Genomic DNA, 27,940 nt, shown 5'->3' with positions numbered 1-27,940 from the left:
TTGTTTCTTTTCTGATGTAGTTTCTTTCTGAACACTGAACAAAAACTTTTTTAGGGCAGAGGAAGACGGGGGATGCTATATGTGTCCCTGAGGCCTGAAATCTGGAGGCCTGGAACTCAGAATCTGTGGTGGGGACAAAAGTGTTACTAATGTGGCTGTGCACAAGTGGAACAGCTGCTGGTCTGACTGAAAAGATGACTTTCTGAGCCCTTATACTCCAACTTCTACCCAGGTCTGCTTTCCTCTGTGCAGAGCAATCTGTGTAAGGGCCCTTGCAGTGTGACAGAAAGATAAAAGACATAATTCTCTCTCTTAGTGTTCCTGTGCAGGTCTTGTTCATCTGATCCTGTGAAATTATGTGAATTTAATTTCACATAGTAAGTGCTATCAGCGATGGTTCTTTATTTTGTTTGATGTACTCTTACATGCCAAAATCTTGGTATTTTCACTCCCAAAAGAGCTTTGGAATTTCCTGGAATTTCAGGTTGTCCCTTTTCAGAGCAGTACTGTACAGGCAGTAGAGAGAACAAATCCCTATTTTTTTGATAACCCCAGCACCTACGCTGACTCTTGACTCACACAGTTCCTAAGAATCTCAAAGTTGCTTTGGTTTGTAAGGAAAGCATTTGTTGTGTTATGTGTTTAATTGAATCTGTTACTTCATAGAAATAAAAAACAACACATGAGAGTTGCCACTGGAAGACTCTCGGCCCCCACCCTTCCTTAGGAAGGAATTCCCACTCTGCTCTGTGTTTGTGTTTCAGGCTTCTCTTGCAGCTCGTTCATCAATTGACGTGTTTTCTGGCTTTGCAGAAGATGACTGTGATGTGAAAGACATCTCCTTCACTGCTTTCTGCTAATTCTGAGGTAACAAGTGCAAATGCAGCATCGACAGTACTCCCATGCCTTAAGAAATCAGGAACGGAGCTAGCATCCCTTAATTAACTTTTTCTTCTTCTTTGATGGCTTTACTTCAATTAATAACACATTTAATACAGTTGCAGTACTTGATGATTCATGCTGTCATTTAGCACGGAGACCAGATGTGATGTATTAATCATAAATGTGCTCTACTGTTTCTGCATGGCTTTTCTAAATTATTTTCTGATTCTCGTGTTTGCCAGTTTGGCCAATTCTGGCATTGCCAACATGAGAACAGATTAAGGGGAATGGGGATGATTTATCATCAGTTTGGTCATAATATAAAGATGATAAATTGGGCTGCTACTGCTAAACTGCAAATATTCCTGTAACCAGAGCTCTACTAAGTATTAACCAGTGTGTCTACCATTAAGCAGGGTGCTTGTAAGATTCGTGGTGTTCACAGATACTCCATTATAGCACCAACTTACAGGATGTTGTGTCAGTGTTTCCACTGAACCATCCCAGATTCCATTAACCAAGGGCAGGCACCTTTAATGACCCGAACACAGAGCAGGTGGAGAAATTGCTAATGTACTGATCAGATAAATGGGGTCTCTTAGAATGTTTTCAATCTAGAGCTATCTAATAGTGCATTTTAAAGATGCTGGTCTAAGGAAAATATTTCATACACAAAAGGAAGAGGAGCATAATTGATGGAATGAAAGGCCATAGAAGTAAAAAGGCAGAACTCCTGAAATGCCTGCAGGTAATGTGACAGGCAGTCCCACGGGGGAGTCCTGTAGCAGCAGGCAACGAAGAGCAAGGCATATCAGTCACCAGCATGGGGCAGGGCTCATCAAGTGTCAGTATGTGCTCTTCTTATCTAGAAAGTGCTAAATACAAAGATAGATTGGCTGCCCAGTTGGACATTACCCTAGCCTCAATGCAGTCAAAATCAACAAGTATTTAAGTAGTTAACATTATGAAAGAAGATTCCAGAGCAGGTTCTCTTTGCTTCACTTTGCTGGAGATAGGAAAGAAACTCGAGATCATTGCTTATGCTCAGGGAAGAAAATACGAAAGGAGTCAGAAAATGTTGTCACTAAAATAGTCAAATTAGACTTTCTGTTCTTGAATATACATGGGCTTTTCTGAAATTAATGCCTCCTAATTTATTATGTTGGCCTACAATGCTGCTTTGAACAATATACAGCATGGCAGCATCCTCTGTCTTCCAAAACCACTGTCACCACCACCGGCGACTTTTCAGCTCAGCTCTGGGTGGAGCTTTTGCTATGTGATGTGGCACTCCGGTGGTGCTAACGAACTGGTAATTACAGCTATCTTTCCTCCAATTGGGTTCGAGGCAACGGAGGCTCGAGAGTGCATCTGAATCCTCCCAGGAGTTGTGACTGCAGCAATAGCCTTTGCCAGGGACTGCATGCGCAGAGGTAGAGTAACAGAAGTTGAAAGAGACATCAACGATGCTCCTAAGGCATTCGTTTCGAGTTTAGACTGCTCTTTTAGGAAAAATGCTGTTAAAAAGAGAACTGGAACCATGAGCCAAGAAACTGCCTATATTTTGTATGTGCTTAATGCTCTTGTGTTCAAAGAAGAGAAGGTTCTACACCCTCTGCAAGTGAGTAGGTTTGTATTAAGGCACCCAACTTCAGTTCCCTTTTTTCATGTCCTCTGAATTATTTTGCTGAAAAATGAAGATGTGCGAAGAACATCAAATACATTCTGCTGCCAGTGGTGCTATTGTACAATTAATACCTGGAGCCTGAATCTCACGATGCAGTTTCACATATTATAATTAGTTTACTGTTACTGGCAATGCAGCTTGGAAATCAGAACTAAGTCCTCTAAGAAACTACTTCATGCCAACACACCCATTGCTTTCCCTGAATTTCCCTCCACTAGTCTTCATTATAAGCCTATATTTATAAAGGCAAATAGATTGATCTAATTTATTCACTATAAACTGTTTTTAGGAATAAAAATGTTGTAAACAATTTTAGTTCAGCCAGATTTAATACTGTTTTCCTACTTGTATTGAGAAGAATAATCGCTCATTTATTCATAATACCACAAACTGTAAGGGAAGGGAATGATGAGAGATGACCCCTTCACAAATATGCAAAAGATCCAACAGTCTGTGCAAAGAGATGTGGGAGAATACAAGGAAATAACCATCAGATGTAATGATTATTCCTGCATTTGTTTTCTTGACTGAAATAGTAGGCCCTAGCTTAGCTGAGTGTCTCAACAGCTACATGTGAACTATAAGATAGGAAAATCTGTGTCTGAAGGACTTCCTTCCTCGAAGACAAAAATCAGGAACAGGGAAATATCCTTCCCTCAGCTGGCAGGTTAGAGCAGGAGAGCTGAAGTATTTGGGAGGAGACATCTTGATATAGCCATTCTCTGCCAGGTGCCGTATCAGATGATACAAAAAATCAGGCTGCATTCCTCTTCTTGTTTATGCTTTGTCCCTGGCTCTGTCCTTATTAACAATTTGGAGTGTAGCATCTTTGGCAAGAAGTGTGGTGTTGCACCACTGATACAAATTAGAACTGGTCCTGCACAGCAGTAAATTGCACCAGGGCTGGGCAGTTCTGAGTAGGGGAGCTGCTATTACTCCTTCCCCTCAGAGTACAGGGATCAAAGAATGCAAAACTGGGGCCAGGCTTTTTCACTGGGAGCAACCACTGGGACTCAGCTGACTGCCATGTGTGTTACAATGGCATATTTACTTCTAAACTCTGAATTACCACCATGGGAAATGCATACAGGCATTCTGGGCCAGAATTTGGAGATTAGCCTAATATTATGTTTTTAAACACATCTGGGTTCTATTATGTTGCTGTGTAATGATTTTCACAGAATCATCGTTGCTTATTATATAAAGAAATGTCATTGCCGGTATCAGTTTCAGCATGGTATTATAGAGCAACACATTTGAGCTCAAGATCAGTGCTTCTTGCTAAGGGCAGAATACAACAGGTTGTTAAAATGCTCAAGTACAAGGCCAGAGGTCATAAAATGGCATCTGTATGGAAATTGCAGAAGTCAAGTCCAGAGAGTTCCTGAAAATATCAGTTTGGTTTAGAAAATAATTCATGAAAGTAAGATAACTGAACAAGCAGTACAGGCTGAAGCTGGATATATGTTTGATCTAAAATGCCTCAGTACTGTTAGCGTATATAGGAACAATAGCATGAAACCCCTGTGCAGTTCTAACTCAGCAAGAGTTCCCTTGTACTCTGTAATCAAAGATGCAGGGCCAATATCAAGGGGCAGCGTAAACTTTCTGTATTCTGTGAGTTACTTGTTCTAATCTTTTCAAGAGCCTCAGACTCTCAAGGAGTCTCCCATACCCATGCAGGCTAAGTTTGACATGGCTGTGTGCGAACGTCGTTTAATTTCATTGCTCCAAAACTATAATTATAGTAGTTTGAAGGTGGATTGTTGGGTATAAGCAACTGTTTTGAAAGACTTCTTATGTTTAAATGCTTCAACTCACTTGCTGAAAGCATGCTTAGGGAGGAGGAAAGTCGCTCCATATTCTACGCCTAGTGTCTTTGGGCTCATTCTTGAGATTACAGTTAACTTCCTTCATAATTTTTTGCAGGAAAGAAACTAGGAATGCCTGCCTCTACCATGTATGTTTTCCAATAGATGCACAAGCATCTTTGAATAAGAAATCAAATCACTTTACAAGGATTGGTAGGTAGTAGGTTTCTATTGTTACCTTCTCTACAGTGCGAGAGCAATACCGCTCAGCTCCTTCCACTTCAGAAAGTTATCCCTGCCTTTCCGTGCAAATGAAAGACTAATCAAGTGCTTGTGCTCCTGTTTTATGTATGCTATTGTTCTTTAAGAGGTGTAGAACTTTGCCTGAGGTATGCTGAGACAGCATTCCCTTATATTTCCAGACGTACTGCAGTGCACAGATAATAATTATTCTGCACAAAGTCAAATATTAAGGAATTCTTTGCTCTGAATTCCAGCCGGTAAATAGGTATGGATGCAAGCATGTGATATTAGGTATATAGACTGTTGGGAAAGAATGAAAGGAATAGTTTTTATAAAAACTGAGTTATAAGTGCAAGCAACAGGTCATGGTTCTTATGCTATCTATCCAGTACATCTCTGTATTCAGATTTCCAGTGATGTTTTTAAACATTTCAAAGTCATTTTCAGATATTACTAACTCCAGTGTCTTTTCTTAAATACCATTATTCAATTATCTTATTTAAATGTGAATGAAATCCAAATGCATCTAATTAAAGTAAGTGGATTCTAAGCTTGACATATCTTCCAAGGCACTGCTATGTGTCTGACCTGCCTTGGATTGTTAATTTTTGAATTCATAGCTGTAATATCATTTCTACATTTTCTGTGTTCACAGGAAGAATCCTTCATGCACTCCCAGTCGGGCTCTAGGGCAAGACTTAAACCAAAAGTTTGTAGCTATCCAAAATTATCAGAAGTCTAATAAGAACACAGAGTTATTTGGAAAGGACTTTTGATCATGCTGCACTCTAATTCCTAATCCTTGGAGACATTCAAGGTCAGGATGGACTGAGTCTGAGCAGCTTGACTGAGGTGTCCCCATTCATTGCAGGGGAGTTGGACTGGATGACCTTTAAGAGTTCTTTCCAACTCAGATGATTGTATGATTCTATTATTCTAACTGTGTTCAGAATTTATTTAGACAATGTGACTCCATTTCAGAATTCCTCAGATACTTTATATTGATATGAGAACCAGGAGTTAAACCTATCATTCAAATTCAGACAATTCAGCATTCCATTCCACTCCTGATCTCAGATTGTCTGTTTTACTTTAGTATTGTGTTTTAGCTACCCTCAAAACGTTAACCTGCTTATTAAACCATGGGCAATATTAAAGTAGCACTTATCCCAAAGGAGATTCAGTCTAAACACCATCAAAAAGTGAATGAAAGTTGTGAGAAACTTGGGAGTACAAAACAGAATACAGAAAATCTGCATTTTTTGTTAAAAAATGAATTGTTAGATTTTGTAGAAAAGCCACGTGATTCTGAGATAAAAAAGCCTCTTTTCAGGACTTTTCATATCCAGCTTGTAGAACTCAAACCTTAACAACGTGAGCAACGTTAGGCTGGCTATCGGCTAGATTACAGTTTACTGAGTTATTGCAATAAAGAGTTACTGACAAAGCACAGGGTGATGCTAATGAGATGAAGAGACTTAATGGGATGTTAAAGCATCTTATAAAAGTGGAACAACTACAAAAGATGTTGGGTATAGCTTTACCTTGAATATCTTTGAACTGCATGGCTGGGAAACTGCCTGAGAGACTGGATGCTTGGGACTGGGCACCCCTCTCCTCCTCTCCCTTACCTTTCTTTCCCTTTCCCTCCTCTCAAAATTCAGGTTAGATTTCTGCCTCACAGCAGTGACCTCACCATCAGCCCCTTCCACTGGAACAGTCCCACTCTGTAAAATGTAATTAAATATTCATGGAGCTAACTGGTGATAGAAAAACACAATGCTCTCGTTTGGTGGTTCAGTAACTCCCCTGGGGAGGGTGGGGGCGTCAGTTCTAGTTCCAGTGAATGTGTAATTATTTGTACAAAGTAGAACAGTGTCAACAGAAGTAGCAACAAGTCCTGCCCCTCAAAATTTCCTTGCAGGAGTAAGGAAAGCTAAAGAAACAATAATGTATTTGCCAGAAGTCTGCCAAGTAAAGTTAACAACAGTTTAAACAAACTCTTAAAATAATTTACGGATTATTCCTGAAATAGCTAAGCTTTTGGATGAATAGATGTTCTTCCACATCTCAGAGACAGGCCTTGTTCCTTATATTAAGTGAACAGACCTTTCATCCTCCAAAGCAAAACAGCTCTTAAAATAGAAATCATTCAGAGCATATTTTAAGTTCTTAGCATCTCATAATATCATAGCTCTATCCTTGCTCCTATTGACATCAATGGAAGGAAAAACAGTATTTATATGTCCCACAAGCAGATCTGTCTCTTGAAGAATGCTGCTCTATAATGGTTTGCAACTGACAGGAATAGAGAACTCTTGAGACCTGCCTGCCAGTTGAATAGTCAAGGTTGTACAGAGCTCTAGCAGTAATGTTTTTGCAGTGTAATTGCTGAAGGCATCAAGTGAGACAAGATTCTTAGGTACAGATGAGTTTTCGTTGGAGCAACAGAAAAGACAGGCAACATTTCAGGCAGACAAATCCTTATTCAGGGCTAACAAGAAGGCTCAGACTTCAAGGAACATTCAGGCTGAGGAGAACTGCTTTCACTTTATCTCAATTTGTGATTAGTGGCACACTTTTCCAACATTTCCTTATAGTCTGTATGAGTGATCATTAGAGAACTCACAAAAGATGTAGACAAATTCTGTGCATGGTTGTTTTCCCAGTATGCATATTTTGCTACAGTCTAAACTTTGGACAGATCATTTAGCATATGGATGTGACTAGCACTGACATGAAGAGAGCCAAAATTATTCTGATGACAAATATACAGCAGTCAGTATATGATAAGAGTAGTGCTGGGAGCTCTTCACTGCTTATAGCAAATAGTGGTGTTTTGTTCAGAACTGAGGGATCACAGAATCATAGAATGACTTAGTTTGGAAGAGACCTTAAAGATCATCCAGTCCCAGCCTCATGCCATAGGCTGGCTGCACCTCACCAGATCAGGCTGGAGCGGGAGGGATTTTGCTTCAAAGGATGAACACCTCTGAGTTTCCCTGCCCAAAGCCCAGAGTGTTTGGTGCTAGGATCTTGTTCATCACCCTGCCTTTAATCTCCACCAGGTGTTCTCTTTCAGCTGGGCTGTCATGCTGTATGTGCTGGTTCTGTACAATCAGAAACTGGATGCAGGCAGTGGGGAGTATGGCACAAACTTCCCTTATGGTTTCCCTCTTTCCACTATTTCCTAAATTCACAAGTGGATCATTGCCAGAAACATCTGGAGGCCTCTGGAGAGTGACAATTGGCTCTATGAATTTACTTGGGGAAAAGAGAACTGCTGTTAACCCAGTGAGTTCTTCGTAACTGACTGAAGCTACATAAGATATCAAAATGAAGAACTTGAAAGAGAATTGAGTTTCTTGGGGCTTCCATGCAAATGAATTCACTGTTTATGTCTGACTTTGGGCCAGGCTGACAAAAAATAGCTCCAGGACTTAGAAATTCACAGCACCTGGCTTTAAGGAAAGAGTAAAAAACTAAGAGGCTTAAAACTTTAGTCACTGAAGCCAGAACTGTCTGAAAACTGTTTCTGAAGTTCAGTTGTAAACAGTGTAATAAGTCATATTACGGTATCCTTAGAGTCATATCCCTTTTGTTAGTCATTTGTTTTGTCAGTATAATGCCTTTCACAAAACAAAAATCTTCACAGAGTGTGGAAGGTCTTTTGGGGAACTGTGAAATTAAAACACAGTGTCATCTGACAATCTGGAAAGAAATTATAGATTGCAGAAAAATACATGAGCTTTAACTTTAAAGGCTGTACTTTCAGATAAGGTGAAAACCTTGGATGAAAGATTTTCAACAAAACTTTTGAAGGAAAGACACTGTAAAATCAGAGAAGTCTGTCTTGAAACTAGAGACGGAAGGGGCAGATTATTTATTTATCTACATTTCTTATGTAAAAACTATGAAGCAACAAGCAGGTGCCAGCAAGATACAGAATCCTCCAAGAGATTCTGTGATGAACACTCAAAAGTTAAGGAGTTAAATATTATATATACTCTGGCAGATGGAAGGAGAATGACTGAGCAGCAAGAACTGTTTTGGATTTGTCATGTATAGCTGAGAGAGCAGCTGAGCAAGTACAAATCAGTGCAGAATCTTTATTAAGATTTAGACCAATGAAACATTTCAACTGGGAGAGTATATCTGGGACCTGAACTAAGGATGAAAAAAACCTTTATTATTACAAGTAATAAAAAGGTGTTAGTAAAGTCATAGGAAGGAAATGCAAAATTAGGGCAAATTACAGCCGGCAGCTTTCCTGTGTGAGGCAGGTCAGCAACTCAGGCCTCTCTTGTAAGAGGTCACTTACTCTGTCAGGGTCTGAAGCAATTGAGGTGGTCATAAAACACGATGCTAACACATTTTTCCAGCGCTATGTTCCTACTGAAATTCAGTGTGAGGACCCCAAGGGGTGTCTTTCAAATGTGTTCCAGTGCCTCTCCATTACATTAATAAATTGCTTGAGGCAAAGGAGTACAGTTAACCCTGTGTTACAGAGAAGAAAAGGAGGGTCAATTGTATACATCTACCCTGAATGTGTCGTAGTTTAATTCTGAATGTAACTCAAAGAGCCATGATGCCTGACGCCTCTGCAAAAACTCTTTTCCCTTTGGTAAATCTGTGTTGTCACTCAAACTCTACATAGACTTGAAATAACTATTCAAATGGGCACTACTGAGAACACTGCACTGTAAGGCCAGTTGGATTAGAGAAGTAAGTCTGGAATATTAACCACAGTAAGGAAAGCTGAACAGCAGCTTCTCTTGAGTCTTTGTTTTATTAACGGCTAGTCCCAAAGCTACTGCTACTCCAGCAATTTTATCTCTGCATGAAAGTAATTTAAGGGAATGTGGGAATTTCCAACAAAATTGTTTGAGATAAGGGATGTTGGGAAAGTTATATTTCCTATTACATTCCTATTTTGTCCATTATGTCCTCATCATTAAAGAAAAATCTTTGAAAACACAATTTTAAGCGAAGTCTGAAATTCAAGACATAACATCAGCAAATCATGCTGACGATTGTCCTCTCTACTTATAAAAGGCCTTAAGAAAAATCCAGAGTTCAGTGCATGCTCTGATAATTCAGGTAATAGTAATTGTAAATATTTCACTGTAACTCATTGAAGGGCACGTTACACGTGAAGCTCTTCTGTTCTTACCATGTCACTAGCACCACCATTGATGACGTTAAGTCACTGTTCACTGCATTAGCTATAATCTAATATAATGTTTCCTGTGGCAGATCCAGAGCTGGAATAGCTGGCCAGACGGTGGTTGTTCTAATATTAGAATCCTGTTACGTTTGCCATTGAGCATAATAGCTAGGTCTTGTAGTCCAGAACATTTATCCGACTCTTAGATGAGAGAAAATCCTTACAATTGTTATCAGAACATATGGCCAGGCCTGCACAATCTCACTTATCAAACTTGTTAATCTATCAGTCATGTTGAGATATGCAAAACAACTGTCAACAAGGAAAGAATGACTGATACCCTGATACAAAATCTGATGAGAAAATACAATAAATTGTGCTATTACCAAAGTGAATTATTTGGAGTCTAGAATTTCACTCTGAATGACTTTCTATATGTAGATAGATTATGTGTGGACTTATTGTAAATACTGTTTCTGAAACATCCAGGAAAGCTTTACTTAAATATTCTGTTTTCAGTGGTATGTGAGAATACTTTGACTATAATGTTATGAGAGGATTCAACTGAATGTACAGGCATGACTGCATGTTGCATTTTGACCATCCAGGTGGGAAGTGGGGCCATTTATTTACTCTCGTTTGGTGCTAATAGAAGTGGTATAAGACAGGATGAGTAGACAATCAAGTAGGCCATCCAAAGAAAATGCAATATTTCTATTCTTCTAACAAATTTGCATTAAGTATAATTGCATTAAGATAGCAAGGCTGATGATAACAGGGCTCTACACTTGTGAATCATTCCAGATGTCCTGAAAGGTCATGGGTAGTTAGGAAGTCAGTTGTATATCCTGTCTGCGTGACAGCAATACATGGAGCTACCCAGTGTGTGAGCAAATCTCAGGCAGGTCACTGACACGACACAGAGCCAGACCCTGCACATGGTACAGACAGTCCTGATAACTGCTCCACCTGGGTTTGTCCTGGATAACTTCCACCCGTGTTCAAGGCAGTTGTCAGAGCTCAGACTTGTTCTGAAGGGTCAAAGAAATGTGGATTCCGGCTTCCAATTTGTTAAGAGAAAACAATGACCTAGTGAAATTGGGTTAGGAAGTGTGAAGAGTTAAATGGCTGAAGATAACATCTTGGAATGGAAGAAAATAGCATAGTAAAGAAATTTGGAAATGTTTTGATGAGACGCTAGTGAGGCTGCTGAACTGCACACCTAATGTCAGCACAAGGTGTAGGGGTCATTGGGCAGTCTGCACAGCAGCTCGTTCTGTCGAAAACTTGCCCATGCATTGGTGTTAAATGTGAAAGAAGAGGACCAGGGTCCCTCATACCTTGCCTTCATCAGGGGCTGTGGAGATTATCTGATTGCCTCTAGGTGGCTCTGGCTTATGCCTGTGCCTAGAACAGTGTTGTGCCAAGGAAGACGTGTGTACAGGAAAGTGCAGCTGTCTCAGAGGTGCCCTTTGACCTTGGGATGCATGTTGGGAGTGAAGTGTCATTGACCAAAGTGAACCAGAGTTCCCCAGAGCAGCTCAGAGGTCCTGGCAAGCCAAGAGCTGACCTCTATATTTGTTACTGACTGTGAGGGCCAAGTGTCAACTCTGCTTTTTATACAGCACAGCCAGTGCAGCAGCTCAAGGGTGAAACCATAAGCCGGGGGCAATGTGTGTATTATGCAGTTGAAAGAAGAGTCAAAAGGGCTATTTAATGACAAAGCAGAGACTGAATGATTGCACTGTTGTAATACTTCCATTGACATTTCAAGGTTAGAGCCAAAAAGAGAACAGCAATGTTTCAGAAAGTACTTTATAATGTTTTAGGTGTTTGATATGGATCCACTGAGAGCTGTAGCAAGAAATATATGTGCATAGTTTGGCATTAGCTGGAGATGTAATAGGCTGCATTCATGTGGGCCAGTCTGAAAATGGAGGGATAGAACAAAAAGCTGTTCATATCCAGAGGGAGATGGGTGAGCAGCAGCAGGGTGGCTGTGCCATTAGATCAGCCAGCAGGGCCAGCCCACCAGGTGAGAGCCTCACGGCTAGCTCCTGCTCTGCTGGAGCTGCTCCCACTTACCCTAAAATTGTCCTGAGAAATCCTCACCGAAAGCTTTGGGCCAGGAAGGAGCCATTTCTGAACCAATGACTTTCAAATGCCCGACCTCTCAGCCTTCTGTGTCCCAGAGGCTGAAATCCTGCACAGGGGAATACTCTCAGAATGTTTCTTTTTGCCGTATTGCACATTTCTTTCCTTTTTTATCACATGTGAATGTTCAACAGATACGTAAATTGAATAGGTATGTTAATCTATGTCTCTGCTGTACTTATCTGGTAAAGGAAACAGAAGAAATAACCTTATTTTAGTAAATACACTTAAATACAAAGTAAACATAGCAAGACACACAGTCCTGCTCTTCCTGACTCACTCTCAGTGTAAGTTCCAGGAATGCCTAAGAGGGCAGCGTCATCCCCTCCAAAACAGTTTTTCTTTTCATATGGGATTATATCAGCAAGCAGCTGCCTCTAAGGCATTATTTTTGCCAAACCGTCAGGCTATCTGTGCCAACTTCTCCCTGAAAGCACTGCAGGGACAGGGTATCCCTACCAAAGTGCCCCAGGGCAGCTGAGCTTAGCAGCTGGGGCTGGTGCCCAGCGGAGGGCAGCCCTGGAGGGCAGTGCTTTTCCCAGCTGCGCATTGCCCAAGGAAAGCAGGGCGGTGGGCGGAGGTGCCTGGTGAGCTCTCCTCTGCTCTCCTTGCGCACCGAAAATGAGAAATGCAGCAGCTAGCTCCCATGGAAAAAATGCGTCCTTGCTGGAGCCCTAGAGTTTCCCTCCTGCTGGCCTGGCTGGAGGGCATCCCTGCACCCAGGGAGCGGTCTGCGCGCTCCTCCTGGCGGCTCTGCTGCCGAGCCTCTGTCCTGCTACACCCACCACCGTGCCGGCCAGCTTCCAAAAGTCTGCAGCCTGTTCTGTTTAAAATAGACGCTGTGCTACGCTGCACTTCACTTCATTTTTACACACACCACCGTGCTCTTGTTTGGGTCTGTGCGTTGACTGGAGCAGATAAAGGAAGTCTGGATTAGCTGACCTTTTGCACTGTATGTGTATAATATCTTTCATCTCTTTTAAATTTCAGGATTGTGAAATACGAAGATTCAATCAAACACTGAGATTTCATAGTGCCAGCGGCTGACTTTGAAAATTTAGGTTTGTTTTCTTAAAACTGGATAATATTAACCCAGGTTAGGAAACTCCTGCTGGTTGACCTCAGTGCGCCCCAAAGGTTTACTGCGCACACAGACTGATGTTGCAAAACTCTGTTCTGAACAGCAGGTGTGGATCTTGCTGTTTGGAGTTCACTTGTCTCTGAAAGCAGACAAGCCCTGAAAGCAGGGCTGTAATTGCCTGGCTCTCAGGCTGCTTTGCACTGTGCTGGGGTGCAACCCCTGTGGGATCACTGGGGGTAGTGCCACATGTGGACCAGCGCAGCGTAGAGGAGATGTGCTGTTCCACTCTGTATTCCTTTTGCATCCTCTGTGCCAGTGCTGGAACAATGTAATTAGGGAATAAGTATGCTTTTTACCAGTCAGAATTATTTTCCTGCCTGTTCATTCCTTCCAGGCAGTGTGCAAAAGGGAAGATAATTGAATTTGGCAGTTGTGTGTGAATTTAGTTCACGAAACTTTCAAGAAGGGAACTGCTCTACTGCTAATCTATACACAGAAGAAGTCCCCCTGGAGACTTCTTTTGCTGCCCTATTTCGTGTGGATTGTTTCATTCATGAGATACTGAGTTTCCAGAATGGCTTTTAAAACAAAGACTGCTTAATGTTGCATAATAAGCTGGAATTCACTCATGCCTAGAGCATAGCTGGAAGTTCTTCACTGACATTGAAGCCAGAAATCATGACACTTCTAGTACCTGAAAATCATAAAGATTTCCTAGCCATATATGTGCATTTGGCTAATTAGTAACATTCCTTTGGATTATTTAAAAGCATTGAACTGTGTTTGATAGCTGAGCATCCAGTACTTTCCAAAGAGGCCTTGCACCCTGTGCCACCGGTGTAAAGGGCAGATGGACAGATTCACTGAGCGTCTTCAATCGGTCTGCTTGCAAAAAGTCACTGTGGCTTTCTGAAGTGTAAGCAATGATTACATGCTAATATTTGTAAGTCCACTAGTTCACTTGTCTTGTGTAAATTTGTGTGCCAACAAAGTCAAAGTCAGCAAGTCTTGTCAACTCTATGAGATTATTTTTCACCTTTTTTCCTTTAGTAAGGGAGTCTTTTAAAATGTATTGTTGGTAACAGCTGGAGATAGAGTTAGTTATAAACAGTTAGTGTTCAAACTCATTTACATGTAAATTGTTCAGCCTAATGTCTACGTATGGGAATATTCATCACAGCTTAATGGAGGTCTATACTATTTCACATTCACAATGTATATTCGCTATATCCTCTTATTACTGATCATGTTAGGAGAAGATAATCCTCACACGTGCTGGCTGTATACTCCTTCTGAGGTGTTATGCTGAACGGTGAAATTGGCCATGATTTGATGTGATCTTAATCACATCAAACTTCCATATTCCATTTCCATATTCCATTCTCAGATACCCTGAATTCCTTGTGCTTCATTGCAATCAGTTATGCCCAATTATTTTTTGTTATCCAAAGTACAACTCATTTTTAAAACAAAGGATACGGCACATTTATGTTGGAGTGGAATACTTTGTTTGAAGAAATGAGCTGTATTGCTGAGAACGAAAGTATTCTACACAGTGCATTTGACTTCTGTCAAATCTTTGAGTCTGTCTAATGCAGAAAAAAAAAACCCAAAAACCAACACATTCTTTTAAACTAAGTTAGCTAGTGAATGTATTTTGTAGTGTTCAGTAAATGGGATTACTGTTCCAATCTCCAAGCTATGTTTTTTCTACCAGACTACAAGAGGCAGTGTTTTGTTCCTGTATTTGCTGTTCTATTTAATGACTAAATTGGTGCATTTCTAGCTATTACATATGTATTTTGCCCTTTTTTCCTATTAAAATCTTCCAGACAATGGTCTGAAACAAAAATATTGTGAAGAACTAAAGCAGAGGAGGGAACGTGAACCTTGTGTGAGGTGCTTGGCCAGCCCTCAGTGTCAGAGGACGGATATTGCCTTGGGCTAAATGGCACAATGTGCTGTGCCAGACTCTTGCTGGCAGCATTTCCCTGGCACTGTCTGCTTGTTAGGGCTCTGCTTCTATAGCATGCTTAAATATCAGGAAAGATTTGCCCCTATGAATGAACAAAGATAAACATATGTGTATAGTAAAGCTTAGCTTAATGCGCTTAGGAGCTTTGCTGAATTTGGGGCAGTAAGAAAGAGAATGCACGTGTGTACAAAGGTATCAAAGAAGCTATTCCAGGAGCTTTTCTCTAATTATTTATCTTATTGCTGAGTGCTTCAGATATTGCTGCTTGCTATCCACCCTGATGACAACTCAGAGTTGTTTTTTCCAAGTGTTGCTGAAAAGGAAAGCTAAGATCTTGGGACACTGCTGTGTGCCAGTGTCTGAATTCCGTAGCCCGGGGGACTGGGGATGCAGGGAGCCCTGCTTATCAGCATTTTCCTTCCTGTACGAGTGGCATAGATCACTTCCTCTCAGAGGAGAGAGGCAAAGAGTAGATCATTCCTAGCAAAGAAAGAATAATACACAAGAAGTGCTTTAAATGCTAAAAATGAAGGATGACTGTATTTTCAGTTTAGTCCAGTTGAGAGGAACATGAAATGACTACATGTGGGGAGCTAGAGAGACAGAAATTAGAGAATTAACTCTATAAAAACGTTTCATCAGAAGGACTCTGCAATATTCTTGTTGCTATTCTTCTACAAAACATATATAAAATACCCAAAGGCTGTGCTCCCTGGCAAGATAAATATTTTCAGCTCCCCACTAATGTCAGTGTACTGACCCTCTTGATAATAAACCTGCCTTGTAATAGAGATTTCTGATGCAAAGGAGTACATCTGTAGTGTCTGCCCCAGAGGCTCTCATCACTGAAACCAAGTGTTAGCCTGTGTAGTAGTACTGGTTTGCTTTTCATTTTCTTCAGCTTTTTCATTTTCTAATGAATCATAGGAACATATAATGATTTCAGTTGGAAAAGACCTTAAAGATCATTTAGTTATGATGCCCATGCCATAGGCAGGGACAACTTCACTAAACCAAGTTGCCCAATGCCCCATCCAACCTGCTCTTGAATGCCTCCAGGGATGGGGCATTCTCAGCTTCTCTAGGCAGCCTGTTCCAGTGTCCTGCCTTGTTCATAGTAAACAATATCATCCTAATATCTAATGGAAATCTACCTTCTATAAGTTTAAAGCCACCATCCCCCTTTTCTGTCACAACAGTCCCTGTTAAACTGTTCTTCCCCATCTCTCCTGCAGGTCCACTTTAAATATTGGAAGGCCACTGTACATTCTCCTTGGAGCCTTCCCTTTTTCTAGGCTAACTAACCCCATCTCTCTCAGCCTTTCTTCATCGGAGAGGTGCTCCAGTCACTTTGTGGCCCCCACCTGAATCTGCTTTACCAAGTCTATGTCTTTGAGCCTTGTCTCCATTTACAGATTCTATTAACAATACACTATCCTGCAGCTGTTCTGAGAAGTTTAAGGCTGTCTATCAGATTTCTTTTTGTTTCTGTACAAATACCCCAGACTTTTAGGGCCATTTGTCAGAGAAGTGATTTTATGGTAATAATATATATATATCTTCAGATTTCCATTTTGGAATCAGAACAGCTACGGAGCAATCTCAGCTGAAGAATGAGGTCCTAACCTACATGAGTTCCTTGTCCTATCAGTGACTTTGGTGCTTTCTGTTCTGCTCATTATTTTGAGATTCTCATTGGCTCCACACATTTTGTGAAGTTTTCCTCCAGCATATCCATGTCCAGCAGTCAGATTCAGAGCCTACTGTTAACATTATGAAGGGTCTTAAATGATAACAGCAGTAGGATGCAGTCTTTTGAAGCATTTGCTTATTTGTAAGCTGGAAATGGATATTTTTGCTGGGCTCATCAAATACTTGAAGTCATTACCTTTTCATAAGAAGAACTCTCAACAATTACACATCTTTTGAAGGAATTCATAAGCCTCCACTCTAAGATCCTACAGTTTGCCTCTGTATGTATACCCTATATAAGTCGTACTCAGAATGATCTGTACTTGGATGACCAGTGTCCATATCCCAAACTCTCTGAACTTCAGTTTGCGAAGGATTTTGCATCAGTTATTCAGTGTTTTAACAGTATCAGCAGGTGCCTGCGATTATGTTGGGCTGCCTCACATCCTGCTAAATACTGAGACAGAAGGCTTACAGCAGATCCGCTATGTAATTGCAGTTCACTGAGTGCTTTTTGGTGCCTGACTGCGACTGGAAAAGATACTCTGCCACTTGGATCATTCCTAGTCTGCCAAATGGGAGACTTTTATTTGATGCCAAATAGAACTCTTTGTTTCACAGTCAATATTTCATTGTGATTCTTCACATAGTTGTTGCTACCGACCTCACGATGCTTCAGTGAGCACAGTTTGGCAGAACTCCTTACACATTTAATATGTTTATGTTTTGATATATACTTTAATAGTAATGAATTTTAACATAACAGAGATTCTTATTATGGATTGGTTAGCATAGATTTTGGAATACAAAAAAACCCCAAAACATTGTGCCATTTTGTTACTTGATAATGTGAAAGGCAATAAAATGGGAGTGATACTCATGCCGTGATACAGTTTTCAATAGTACCAAAATCACCATACAGGAGCTGGAAGTTCCTGTAGTTAAGCTAGCAACATCTATGTTTGAAGATAACTATATTCAGTACATTTCTGGATCCTACAGATGTCACACTAACATATATTAAGAAATGAAAAAAGCTTTATTTCTACAAAAAATGTACTCAGAATCAACTTTATTTATAGCTCACACCTTTTTTTTTTTTTTTGCTAAAAATGCATAGTCATTACATATACGGTTGTCAGCATCCAAAAGTGTACAAAGAGTAAATTTTTAACCCCTCCCAGCAGAATCAAATAAAACTCACACTTTTTGTTCATTGCATGCACAGACCCTTAAATGTGATACCTCTTTCTAAAGCGTGCTTGAATCTCTAGCAGACAGAAAAAATTGACTTGCTATAAACTGTTTCTTCACACTATTACCCCTCCAGCTACAAACACAAATCCTTAGGCATTCACACAAAACAGTGAAGCACTACTTCAGAATCCTCCATCTTGCGAGTACGGTCAGCCAGGAAGCAATTGCCCTGAAAGCAGCAGTCTGCTGGTGTTTCCTTACAGGCAACTTTGAGCAAAAGCTTACTTCCTTTGCCTCAGTCATTAATTCGTTACTGAATTCAGTGGAATGAAACAGCATCTGTCTAATCAGGTTGTGAAAATAACTGATTCCACATCCAGCTCCAGAACATTAAACATCTTGAATAGAGATCTGTATCTTTCAGCGCAGGTGATGCTTTCTCAGCACCTTGCATCCCACCTGAGGAGAACAGGGTACAGTCTCAGGTGTTACTTGGGTGTTGGTTGTGTAGCCCTGACTTACAGGCATGTAACAGATGCAAGGAATTTATTTGGATAGAGTGAATTCCTTATGATTAGAGGCTTTGACGTGATGAATCACTCGAATCTGTTGATATTTTTGTTGTAGTTGGTTTTTTGTTGTTTTTTGTTGTTTTTTTTTGTTGTTGTTGTTCACTACCACTGCCAGTTAGAGAAGCTCTTAAAAACATTGCCCTCTACTCAATGGTGCTCCAAGAGAAGGGCAGTGTGGGTTAGTGGGATGAGTAGTCAGGGCTCCATGGTAGAGTACTCATAAGTAATAAGAAGGCCTAAATTCAGTTCTGCTAAAGAATAGGATTGGTTCCATGTTGTTAAGTTTGGGAGATGAGAGGGGAAAAAAAGTTGTCTGTATGATCAAGGTAAGTTTGCATTCCCAAACGATTATACAATTCTTTACAAGCTTTATTTACTAAAGGTCTTTTTGCTCTGATAAGGGGTAGCTTAAAGTTGATTGAAATTGCCAGTGGTAGTTGAGCCATAAGCCTGCTTTTACAGACACTGATAGGAAATCTTGCTCTGTTGTTTCACAGTAACTGCAATACAACCCATGGCTAAATGAACAAGGCTTTCATACAAACAAGTCACCAATGAGAATTTCGGAAAACTACTTAGCTCACATATATTTTCTCTTTACTCCAGACAATTATGTATTTAATCAGCCTGTTTACTACTGCTTTAGACTGCAACTGCCCCCCTGCCTGAAGCCAGAGGAAATTTTGCCATTGACTCCAAAGGATGTGGGATATGAACTTCCTAGGAGTATGATGACAATGAGGGTTTGTCCCAAGAGTTCATGGTCTAGTAACGCTCATGTTCCTCGCTGAGTGAGATGAGGAACAATTGAATATATGACATTCTTTCTGCTGGAGTTCAGCAATATTTCTTCTTAGCACCTAGGAGGGTCTTTGCATTTTTAAGTGCTTTACAAACATTAGCTAGTCTTCAGAGCAACCCTGTGAGGTAGGTAAGGTATATTCTCCCCATCTTACAGAAGAGGAAACTGAGACACAGAGGGTCACATTCAACCCTGGTACAATTCCAGTGATTTACATGAATTAAATTCATTTAAAATGAACACAGTTCAAATAACTTGCCCAAGATTACAGAACAGTAGTGGCAAAGCAAGGATGAGAAAGCAGGAGTGCCTGACTCCTCAGCTTGTTACAGGCCACTTGGTCATCATTACACTCCCAGGCAAAGAAAAACAGTATAACCTGGACAACTAATACAGATATGGTTTGTTTCTGTAAGGCATGTGGATGGTAATCAACTAAGTGCAATAACATTTTATGAATGTGCTGCCTCAGAAAGTTTACTTAAATATAAAGTAAAGCTTTCAGACTATCATTTTCTGCCAGGGTACTGTTGACAGAAACAGGGTATCTGGATTCAGTGTATAAATAATGACACTCGAACAATTAAGCAAAACTATAGTTTTAGTAAAAACCAATGTGTTTCTACTTCTAACTGCTAAATTTCTATAAGCACAGCATGCAGATGAAAACTTCCCCTTTGTTTCCAGAATGCAGGCTCCAGTCTTGCTAATGAAGCTGCTCATAGCTGTGCAGACATTCAAATGAATACACTGCAGAAGAAGAAATAGCATTCCACCACAGAACATGGGATAATAACTGCAGACCAGGTATATGGATCTTACACAGAGATGAGCTTGAAGCTTACAGGTACCTCCGATGTGCCCAGAAGCCAGGCTTCATCTGCCAGTATATTGACTGCAATTCCAAGCACATGCTAATTGCAAAGCGAAGTGACTGTGTCACCAGCATAACCAACACTCTGGAAACTGACCCCACTGACAGTCAGTTCATATTGCACAGGTATGTCAGCCTGAAGGTCAGTGTTGGCCAGAGAAGGACAAACACATGCGCATTTCCAGGCCGTCCCCTTGTACTCAGCCTGTCCTTCATTCTACCACAAAAAGCCTGAAAAGTCTTTTTGGTTTTACAGATGAGCTATGGAGTCCTTTGCTCCCTAACCACAGTGTAGACCTTCAGTTAAGTACCCAGACAATAAAAATATTATGACAGGTACTTAAGCAAAAAAAATTGTGTTTAGGATGTCCTTGTGCATCTGGCCTGCAGGTCAGACCTCCTGACTGAGCTCTGGATGTGCCGATAGACATTCAGCCATGTGTGCTTTCAAATCAGAGATCTTGCCTCCTCACAAGCCACACAAATGCAGACATTGACTTATAAGAGCAAATTCAAGCAGTATAAATATAGATGTCTTGTTCCACTTTTAATCTCTTTAACTCAGTTTTGTTTCTCCTTATTCATGGACACTTGCTATTGAACATGGCAAACGGAGCAATTATCTGCACAGAATTGTCCTTGCTGAATAAATACACACTCAAGAAGTGTTTCCCTAGATATTCTGCGCACTCATTGGAACTTTTTAGTTTACTGACATATAAGCAAACAGACAAATGAACAAACAAATGTTCATTAGAATTCCATAAAATGAATCATGTCTCCCTCCACACATTGGCTCCTGATACACATGGTCTGCTTACAGAGGCTCAGAGAACAGTACCTGCAACCAGTATTTGCAAATAACTCCACAAAGTGCTCGGCCTCATGCATGTGCCTCAACATTTTGCCAATAGAAATGTTTCAAATGAATCAATATTCTCAATATCAGGTCCTGGTACCAAATCTGCAGCGCAACTGGGCCTCACAGGCAACTGTTATGACGCTCCAAGATTCCAGTAAAATTGCAGTTGGTTGCAATCCAACCTTTATACTGTTATCTGTAGTTGAGATATATATAGACGACCCTGTGTGGCCTAACTGCAAATATCAAATGTATTTTTACAAGTTAGCAACAGCCTTTTTTGACATTGCCTCTTGAGATGTCCTCTACATTGTGAGTGACAAGCACAACTATAATTCATTATGCAGTATGCTTTAACAGCCTTTTTTTACATTTGGCTTTAATTGTCACTTGTTTCTAAGCTGTCTGCTGGTGCTGAGATTTAACTGTCCCCAGCCTTTTTGATTTTTTTCCTAGTTTTTAATTGCTGGTTGTACATGCCAGTGGCATCTCCCAGGCAAGCAATTTCTAAATAATTAGTTTTGAAACTTGGATGAGTCATTTGGGCTCTAACCATTATGCATCTATTATTTTAACTTGAATACAGTACATCTCAGGGATACCGACTTCCTTCTGAAGCTGTGGAAATTCGTAGCACAGCATGGTTGCAGGTCTTGATCCATTTGCTTTCTGGTGTGAGCTTCCAGTTCTTTCTTTTCTTGTTCTGTTTTGGTTTGGTTTGGTTTGGTTTTCTTTTTTTTCTCTTCTCCATGGTATGAAAGACACATCAGAGCATGACAGTGCCATAAACCAACCTCTCCTATGGTGCAAATTGTTTTCTGCTTTACTGGCAGCTCAATAAAGCAATGCCATAATTACAATAAGTCACTGAAAATATTCAACCTTAACAATACTTTGTGTATTTTTAATTTCCTTTCAATGCAGGTTGACAAATGAAAACAAAACACAGACAGCCACATAGAGAATGCTGTTTTTTATGGACCATCAGTGGTAACACAGGAGGTCACAGACTGGGAGCCAGTGTTTTTGAAAATTCTAACCAGTCCCTCTGAGAGACCGTATGTGACCTCACCACAAATTACAGAATTGCTGCTGGCAAAGAACACTTATTTTTGTTAGGCCATTCTCATTATTTATAAAAATCTAAAAGATCCAATCTACTGTTGTTAAAATGGGCTAAGATAAAAGGCAAAATGAAGCAGACCTGTATTTTCCTTTAGCTTGTATACTTTCACAGGGAAATTTTCACAAGTCTGACATTGGTACAGGACATATCAATTATTGGTTTCTGTGATGATTCTGACCCATATTAAGGACATGACCTCATAATCACTAGCTAGAGCCCCTCCTATACTCTTGTTACAAACAAAGGGGACTTTGTCTTGCAGAAAACCATGGGACTGGACTCAAAACATACACTTGGAGTTTGGATGCCAAGTCCATGAAAATGGGAAAGATGCAAGCAGAAGTATTTCCACAATAGAAGCAAAGAGGTTGAGTTAAAGAAGCACTGTGCTATTGTGCGGTATGACATCAGTGGAAGGAAGTACCACCCTTCTTTTTGAAAATGGGTATACAGCAGTTTCACACCTGAACTTCAAGTTGTAACCCTTTGAGAAATATTATTGCACGCCTGTTACTTGTTCTGACAAAATCAAAATGCATGTTTAAAATCTGCATGTAGTTTAAAAAATTTCTCTTTATATGAAGAGTAAATTAAATCTATGGTTAGTTGTTAGGTGTGAGAAGGATATTACCTGGGTTGCTGAGAAAAGACACTGCTTTGGAAAATAACTTGTTATTGTTCTCTTTGAACCCCCCTGAAGGTAATAGATGAGGACTTCAAAGCACCCAGCTGTAGCCCAAACTGATCAGCATAGGAAAAAGCAGGGAATTACATGAAAATGTCAATATCCAGTGCTCATAGGTCTTGAACTCATACTCAGCACCTAATTTTTGGATGGTAAATTTGTCAAAGCGCTCTAATTAAGGAGCACAAGACACCAGTTCCACGTAATTATTTAAAAGACCCAGAATAAGATCTCATGCATCACTTATTCTCTTTACATCCACAGAACTTCCACCGAGCTTGGCAGGAGCTTATAGAAAGTCTGGCATTTGACCTTGACTCTGAAGGGCTGATTTTGGGGTGATTTACTGGGGAAGATAAAGGGGCCCCCTAGCAACCCCCTGAAAGTGACAGATGTTCCTGACGTGCCGGGGAAGAGCTGTGCCATTATGCAGTGCCCTTCTTCCCCCCCACCCCCACTTTAAAACCATCTGATCCCTTTCTGGTTCAATTATTTTACATATCCCTGTATTATATTGTAGAATCCGAGCGGCTACGCCAACCACTCAAGCTTCACTGCCCGTCTAATTAAAGTCTCTCCGTCAACTGGTAATTCTGTAATAATTCACAGCTGGTTTTGCTCTCTATTAAATCTATTATGTTCCCTGGCTGAAAAAGGCTGTGAGGCCTTAAAAAGTATCAACAGCTATTAATTTGTTTGCATTTAAAATCCAGTATGTGGCTGCAAAGGCCTGTTACAGTATTACAGAGGAAGATAAATGTCAGTGCATAATCTGCTAGGAAATTTCACACAGGAATTGATTAAAAGTCTATCAGCAATCATTGCACGAGTGTGTCTTCAGGTGTATATATATATATACATATATATATGTAGCTAAGAAATAAATAGCTCTCTATATAAATATGTATATATAAACACACAGCCAGTTTAAACCTAATTGTTATGAACTAGTAAGTGGCATTCACAGTTCATGCATTCTTCCTAGTAGCAGAGCTTAATTATTTCAGCTTATACTTTAAGCAGCAACATACCAGTAAGCGTTTGCTTGCTTCCCCTGGTAACCTAGTAGTTTAAAGAGTACGAGCAGTTTCACCATTGCCGTTTTCTCTGGAAACCTTCTTCCATAGGCGTCTTTCTGCCAGGTTCACAGCATCTTCAGGACACGGCTGGGCCAGTCTGAGGGTCACCAGCGTGAAGGTCATCAGCTCAACCATCTCCAGCCCAAGGACCAATGGTACGGTGGCCACCGGCACGGTCAGTCCTGCTTGCAGAGGTCTGCAACATTGAGGAACCTCCTGACGACCACAGCCAGGCAGACTGTCAGCAGCAGCATGTACCCCACAGTGCCCAGGTAGGTGGGAGCGGCTGGGGCTGCCTTGAGGAACTCGGCCAGCCCGTCTTCCACGTAGTGCACCTGGTCGTAGATGCTGAGGAAGGTGAAGATGTGGAAGAGCTGGTGGCTGTGCCCCACGATGTCAAACAGCCCTGGCTGGATCCGCTCGGGGATTTTGCTGACGTTGAAGAAGGCAGCCACCAGCAGCCAGAAGTAGCGGCGGTAGAAGTAGACGAAAAGTGTGGGGTTGCGCGTGCGGAGGTCAAAGATGAGGCTCTCCAACATGATGGGGCAGGCCATGCTCAGCGGCATGGCGAAGACGAAGGTGCGCACGGCGAAGGGGTAGGCGCAGCAGGCGGCGCGGCTGCGGCAGCAGGCGGCCGTGCATCCCACGGCCAGCGCCAGGGCCACGGGCAGCACCAGGGCACGGTAGGCCGCGATGGGCAGGCTGCAGTCCAGCTGCCAGCCCAGCTGCTGCTGCACGTAGCGGCTCAAGACGCCGGCATCCAGCAGGCTCAGCCCCGGCAGCAGGTAGTAGGAGTAGGCCACGGTGCTGGCAAAGCCGTAGTAGCTGATGGAGGCGTAGTCCAGGTAGAAGAAGGCGGCGCGGAGGCGCGGGGAGAGGCAGCTGAAAAGATGGGCCGTGCAGCTCATGGCGAAGGTGAGCAGCACCCCCGAGGCGTAGCACCAGAGGGGCAGCAGAGCCGGGTGGTGGAAGGGCACGTCCCCGGCCCCCCGCAGCAGCAGCAACCGCCCGAAGCGGCTGAGGAAGAGCAGCAGAGGGATGAAATGGGTCCAGAAGTTGAGCGTCTCGTTGGTGGGCTGCAGCACCGAGGCCAGGCACTCCTGCGCCGAGCAGTGCAGCCGTCGGTAGCCCGAGAGGATGAAGCACTCCACGAAGTCCTCGGGCACCTCGTCCCAGCGCAGCAGGGCGGTGGGGCGGGCGGGCGGCGCCGCCTCCTCCTTGTCCCCCTCGCCCCCCCGGCATGCTGCCCCCGCCGGCCCCCGGACCCCCGGCAGCCCCCGGCCCGCCGCCCTCCGCCAGCCGCCGCCGCCGCCGCCGCCGCCGCCCGGGCGAGGTGGAGCCGCCGCTCCCGCAGCCGCCGGCGGAGGAGCCGCGGTGGCTCTGCGCTTTTCCTCCTCCGCCGCCGCCCCCGGCAGCATCACTCATTGCAGCACGGGCAGCGGCGGCACCGCCGCGCCTCCTCCCGCCCCGCCGCCCGGCATCGCGGTAACTGGAAACCGGCGGCGCATCCAGCGCGCCCGGGGGGCCGGGAGAGACGCCCCCGCCGCCCCGGGTACGGTTTCCCGGGGAGGGAGGCGCCGGACACCCGAGCCGCAGTTAATGATTGATGCGGCCGCGGCGCGCGTTTCCCGGCGGGGGGCGGCGGCTGCGGGCCGAGCCCGGGGGAGATCCCCGGGAGAGCCGCCACGGCGGTGCCCGGCGGAGCTCAGCCCCGGCCGCGGCCCCGGGACGGCCCTCGGCGGCCCCCTCTCGGCCGGAGCTCCGCCGGGTGCCGCGGGGGGCGGGCGGGGACAGCGGCGCGGGGACACGCGAGCCGCCGGGCACGGGGCTCTGCCGCGAGCAGCTCCCGGTGCGCGGAGCGGGCGGCGGGCGCGGCACCGCCTTCCTTACCCGCGCGGCTGCCGAGGTGGCACTGCCGAGCGCGGCTCATCGGCTGCGGCGGTGCCGGTGACAAAGGCGGGGCGGAAGGCGCCACAAAGAGGACGGTGACCCCGGCGGGTCGCGCCGTGCCCCGGCGGTGCCCCCGGGCGGGGGACATCGGCGGATGCGATTTCTGCCGCGTGCGCTACAACGAGGCCGCGATCTTCGGTGACGTTCTGTCATGCGGCGAACACAGAAGCTGGTTTAGGCTGAACGTTCGGGGCCCGGGCTGCAAAGGGTGTGTGTATGTCACACTGACACACTGGGCCCCCATCTACTCCCTGCTGTGCGAGCGGCGCGCTGCAGACCGCAGGGGCGCAGTGATGGATCGCCGGGGCTGCGCGGGGCTGCGCGGGGCCGAGCCTTACACAAATCCCACACTTAGCAATGCGGTTATGCAAGCGGCACGGTTCACGGTTACATAATGAGAATATATAAATCCAGGGAAAGCAGTGGCAGTGTGTTGGTGTGCGGTAAGAAGTTTGGGGTAAAAGGAAGAAAGCGCAGAAAGTGAAGTGACCTGCAGTCTCAGGCGGCAGCTGGAGTGCGGGGCTGTCCTCTGCTGCTTCCACGTGTTTCCTTTCTGTTTGCTTTCAGCACATATGAATGGTCTTAAACATCTTGTGCATTTTCATGTGTCTTTACTGCACTATAATATTCTGATATATATGTAAACTCATGCAGTATAATCTCAGTACAGCATAATTAGGGCGCCATACCCTATGAGTTTTATTAAAATCTTCTGTTCAGTAGTGAGTAGTGACAACGTGCAAGGTACTGTGAACATAAAGGTGACCAGAAAAGTGTTTTTAAAAACTGGCACAAAAGAAGCAGTAAAAATGTGTTGCTAAAAGTGATGTTCAGTGCATTTTTCATTACAGGAAAACATTGATTTTACGGAACTGTCCAAAGTAGGGCACGCTGATGGCACTGCTTGTAATCTTTACAAAAATAAAGCCCTGCTAGGAAAATAAACACAGCTGAAACAGTACTGGGAAGTTAATGAGTAGAGTAAAATATTAAACAAATGGGCTTATTTTTTAGATAACGGGCCTAACGTGTTCTGATGTTCATGCATGTTAGAGGGTGGGAGGTGGAAGCCTGGTTGCCTGCAGGGACAACAGTCCTTGGGGTGAGCAGAGTGCTCTGTGGGCTCTGCAATGTATGCTTTAGGGAGAAGAAAGGCTCTTCGGGGTTAAACTGCTCAGCCTAGGGCAGAGGTCCATCTTCTGATGGGCTGCTCTGTGCTGAAGAAGCCCCAGGAGCAGACAGGATAGATGCTGCCCATGGGCTGTGTCACTGTGGTTGTCCCTACTGGTGAGGTGGTTGGCAGCCAGATGTCTCCTCCCTGCCCTGCTCCCACCCTACTGCGTGGTTCCTAAGTGATGCTTTCATCTCTGGTAGTGAATGCCACCGCAGGCCTTAGGCATCAGGCCAAAGTGAATGTGGTCTTCAGCCTCCCTCCTCAAGGTTAGGTACAGAGAGGTGGCTGGGAGCCACGTGGTTCAGACCTGTGCTGAAGAGCCTGCTGGAAAAGCACCAGCAGCTGTTGTGACAGATGGTCTAAACAACAGCAGCATCCGCTGCTGATGGAAGCGCTGGGCTGCAGCAGCAGCAGGACTTGTTCGGCACTTCTGTCTTTCCCACAGGCAGGAGGCATTTAGTCCTCTTGCCTTGAGAATATTGCCTATCTCCTGGCTTCCTGCGAGAAACACCCACTGGGTCTGTGGCTCTGTGGGAAGTAGCCCTGCTGGGAATCAGCACGTGGAATTTGCTGATGGTTCCGGATCCACAGTGGCACCTGAATGTCTGGGCGCTGGTGAAGATATGCATTGCTGTCACTGCAGTGAAGATAAATGTCTGGAAACTTTTCCCCATTGTTCTTGTCTTCCTGTAGGATTTTAAAATGCGCTAAGATAACATTCTGTGGGATGGAAGCTTTTGGTTTTCCAGCGCTGGGGTCAGATAGGAATATGCTGCACAGTCCCTGTGCTCCTTGGCAATAGGTAAAAAGATGCTGTGAACTCAACCAGTTCTGTCCTGCCGTGTGTCTCTAGGCTGTGTCCCCGTGCAGCTGGCACTGTGGGCTAAATGCAAATACTTCTCTGGAAGAAGGACAGGGTTATGGTTG

At 43.3% G+C, this 27,940-nt stretch overlaps 2 protein-coding genes across 2 annotated transcripts in view; both read right to left on the bottom strand.

Moving 5' to 3' along the window:
- The window catches only part of PCOLCE2 (procollagen C-endopeptidase enhancer 2), a 49,241-nt gene extending 25,323 nt beyond the window's left edge, over positions 1–23,918 (bottom strand). The window contains exon 1 of the mRNA XM_042878076.1: positions 23,842–23,918. Coding sequence (XP_042734010.1) covers positions 23,842–23,906 — 65 coding nt within the window. The 5' untranslated portion in view covers positions 23,907–23,918. The remainder of the gene's footprint in view (positions 1–23,841) is intronic.
- PAQR9 (progestin and adipoQ receptor family member 9) lies at positions 17,748–25,377 on the bottom strand. Its single transcript, XM_042878077.1, is given in 2 exon segments — positions 17,748–25,124; positions 25,126–25,377. Coding segments are annotated over 2 exon segments (1,248 nt in total). The 5' UTR covers positions 25,315–25,377; the 3' UTR covers positions 17,748–24,065.
- Positions 25,378–27,940: the final 2,563 nt, after the last annotated feature.

This window comes from Lagopus leucura, unplaced genomic scaffold (genome assembly GCF_019238085.1).
Source record: "Lagopus leucura isolate 7727_CA_CO unplaced genomic scaffold, USGS_WTPT01 Super-Scaffold_100021, whole genome shotgun sequence".
Classification (NCBI taxonomy): Eukaryota; Metazoa; Chordata; class Aves; order Galliformes; family Phasianidae; genus Lagopus; species Lagopus leucura.
The sequence above is the reverse complement of the archived record's forward strand: the minus strand, read 5'-3'. Positions and strand labels throughout refer to the sequence as shown.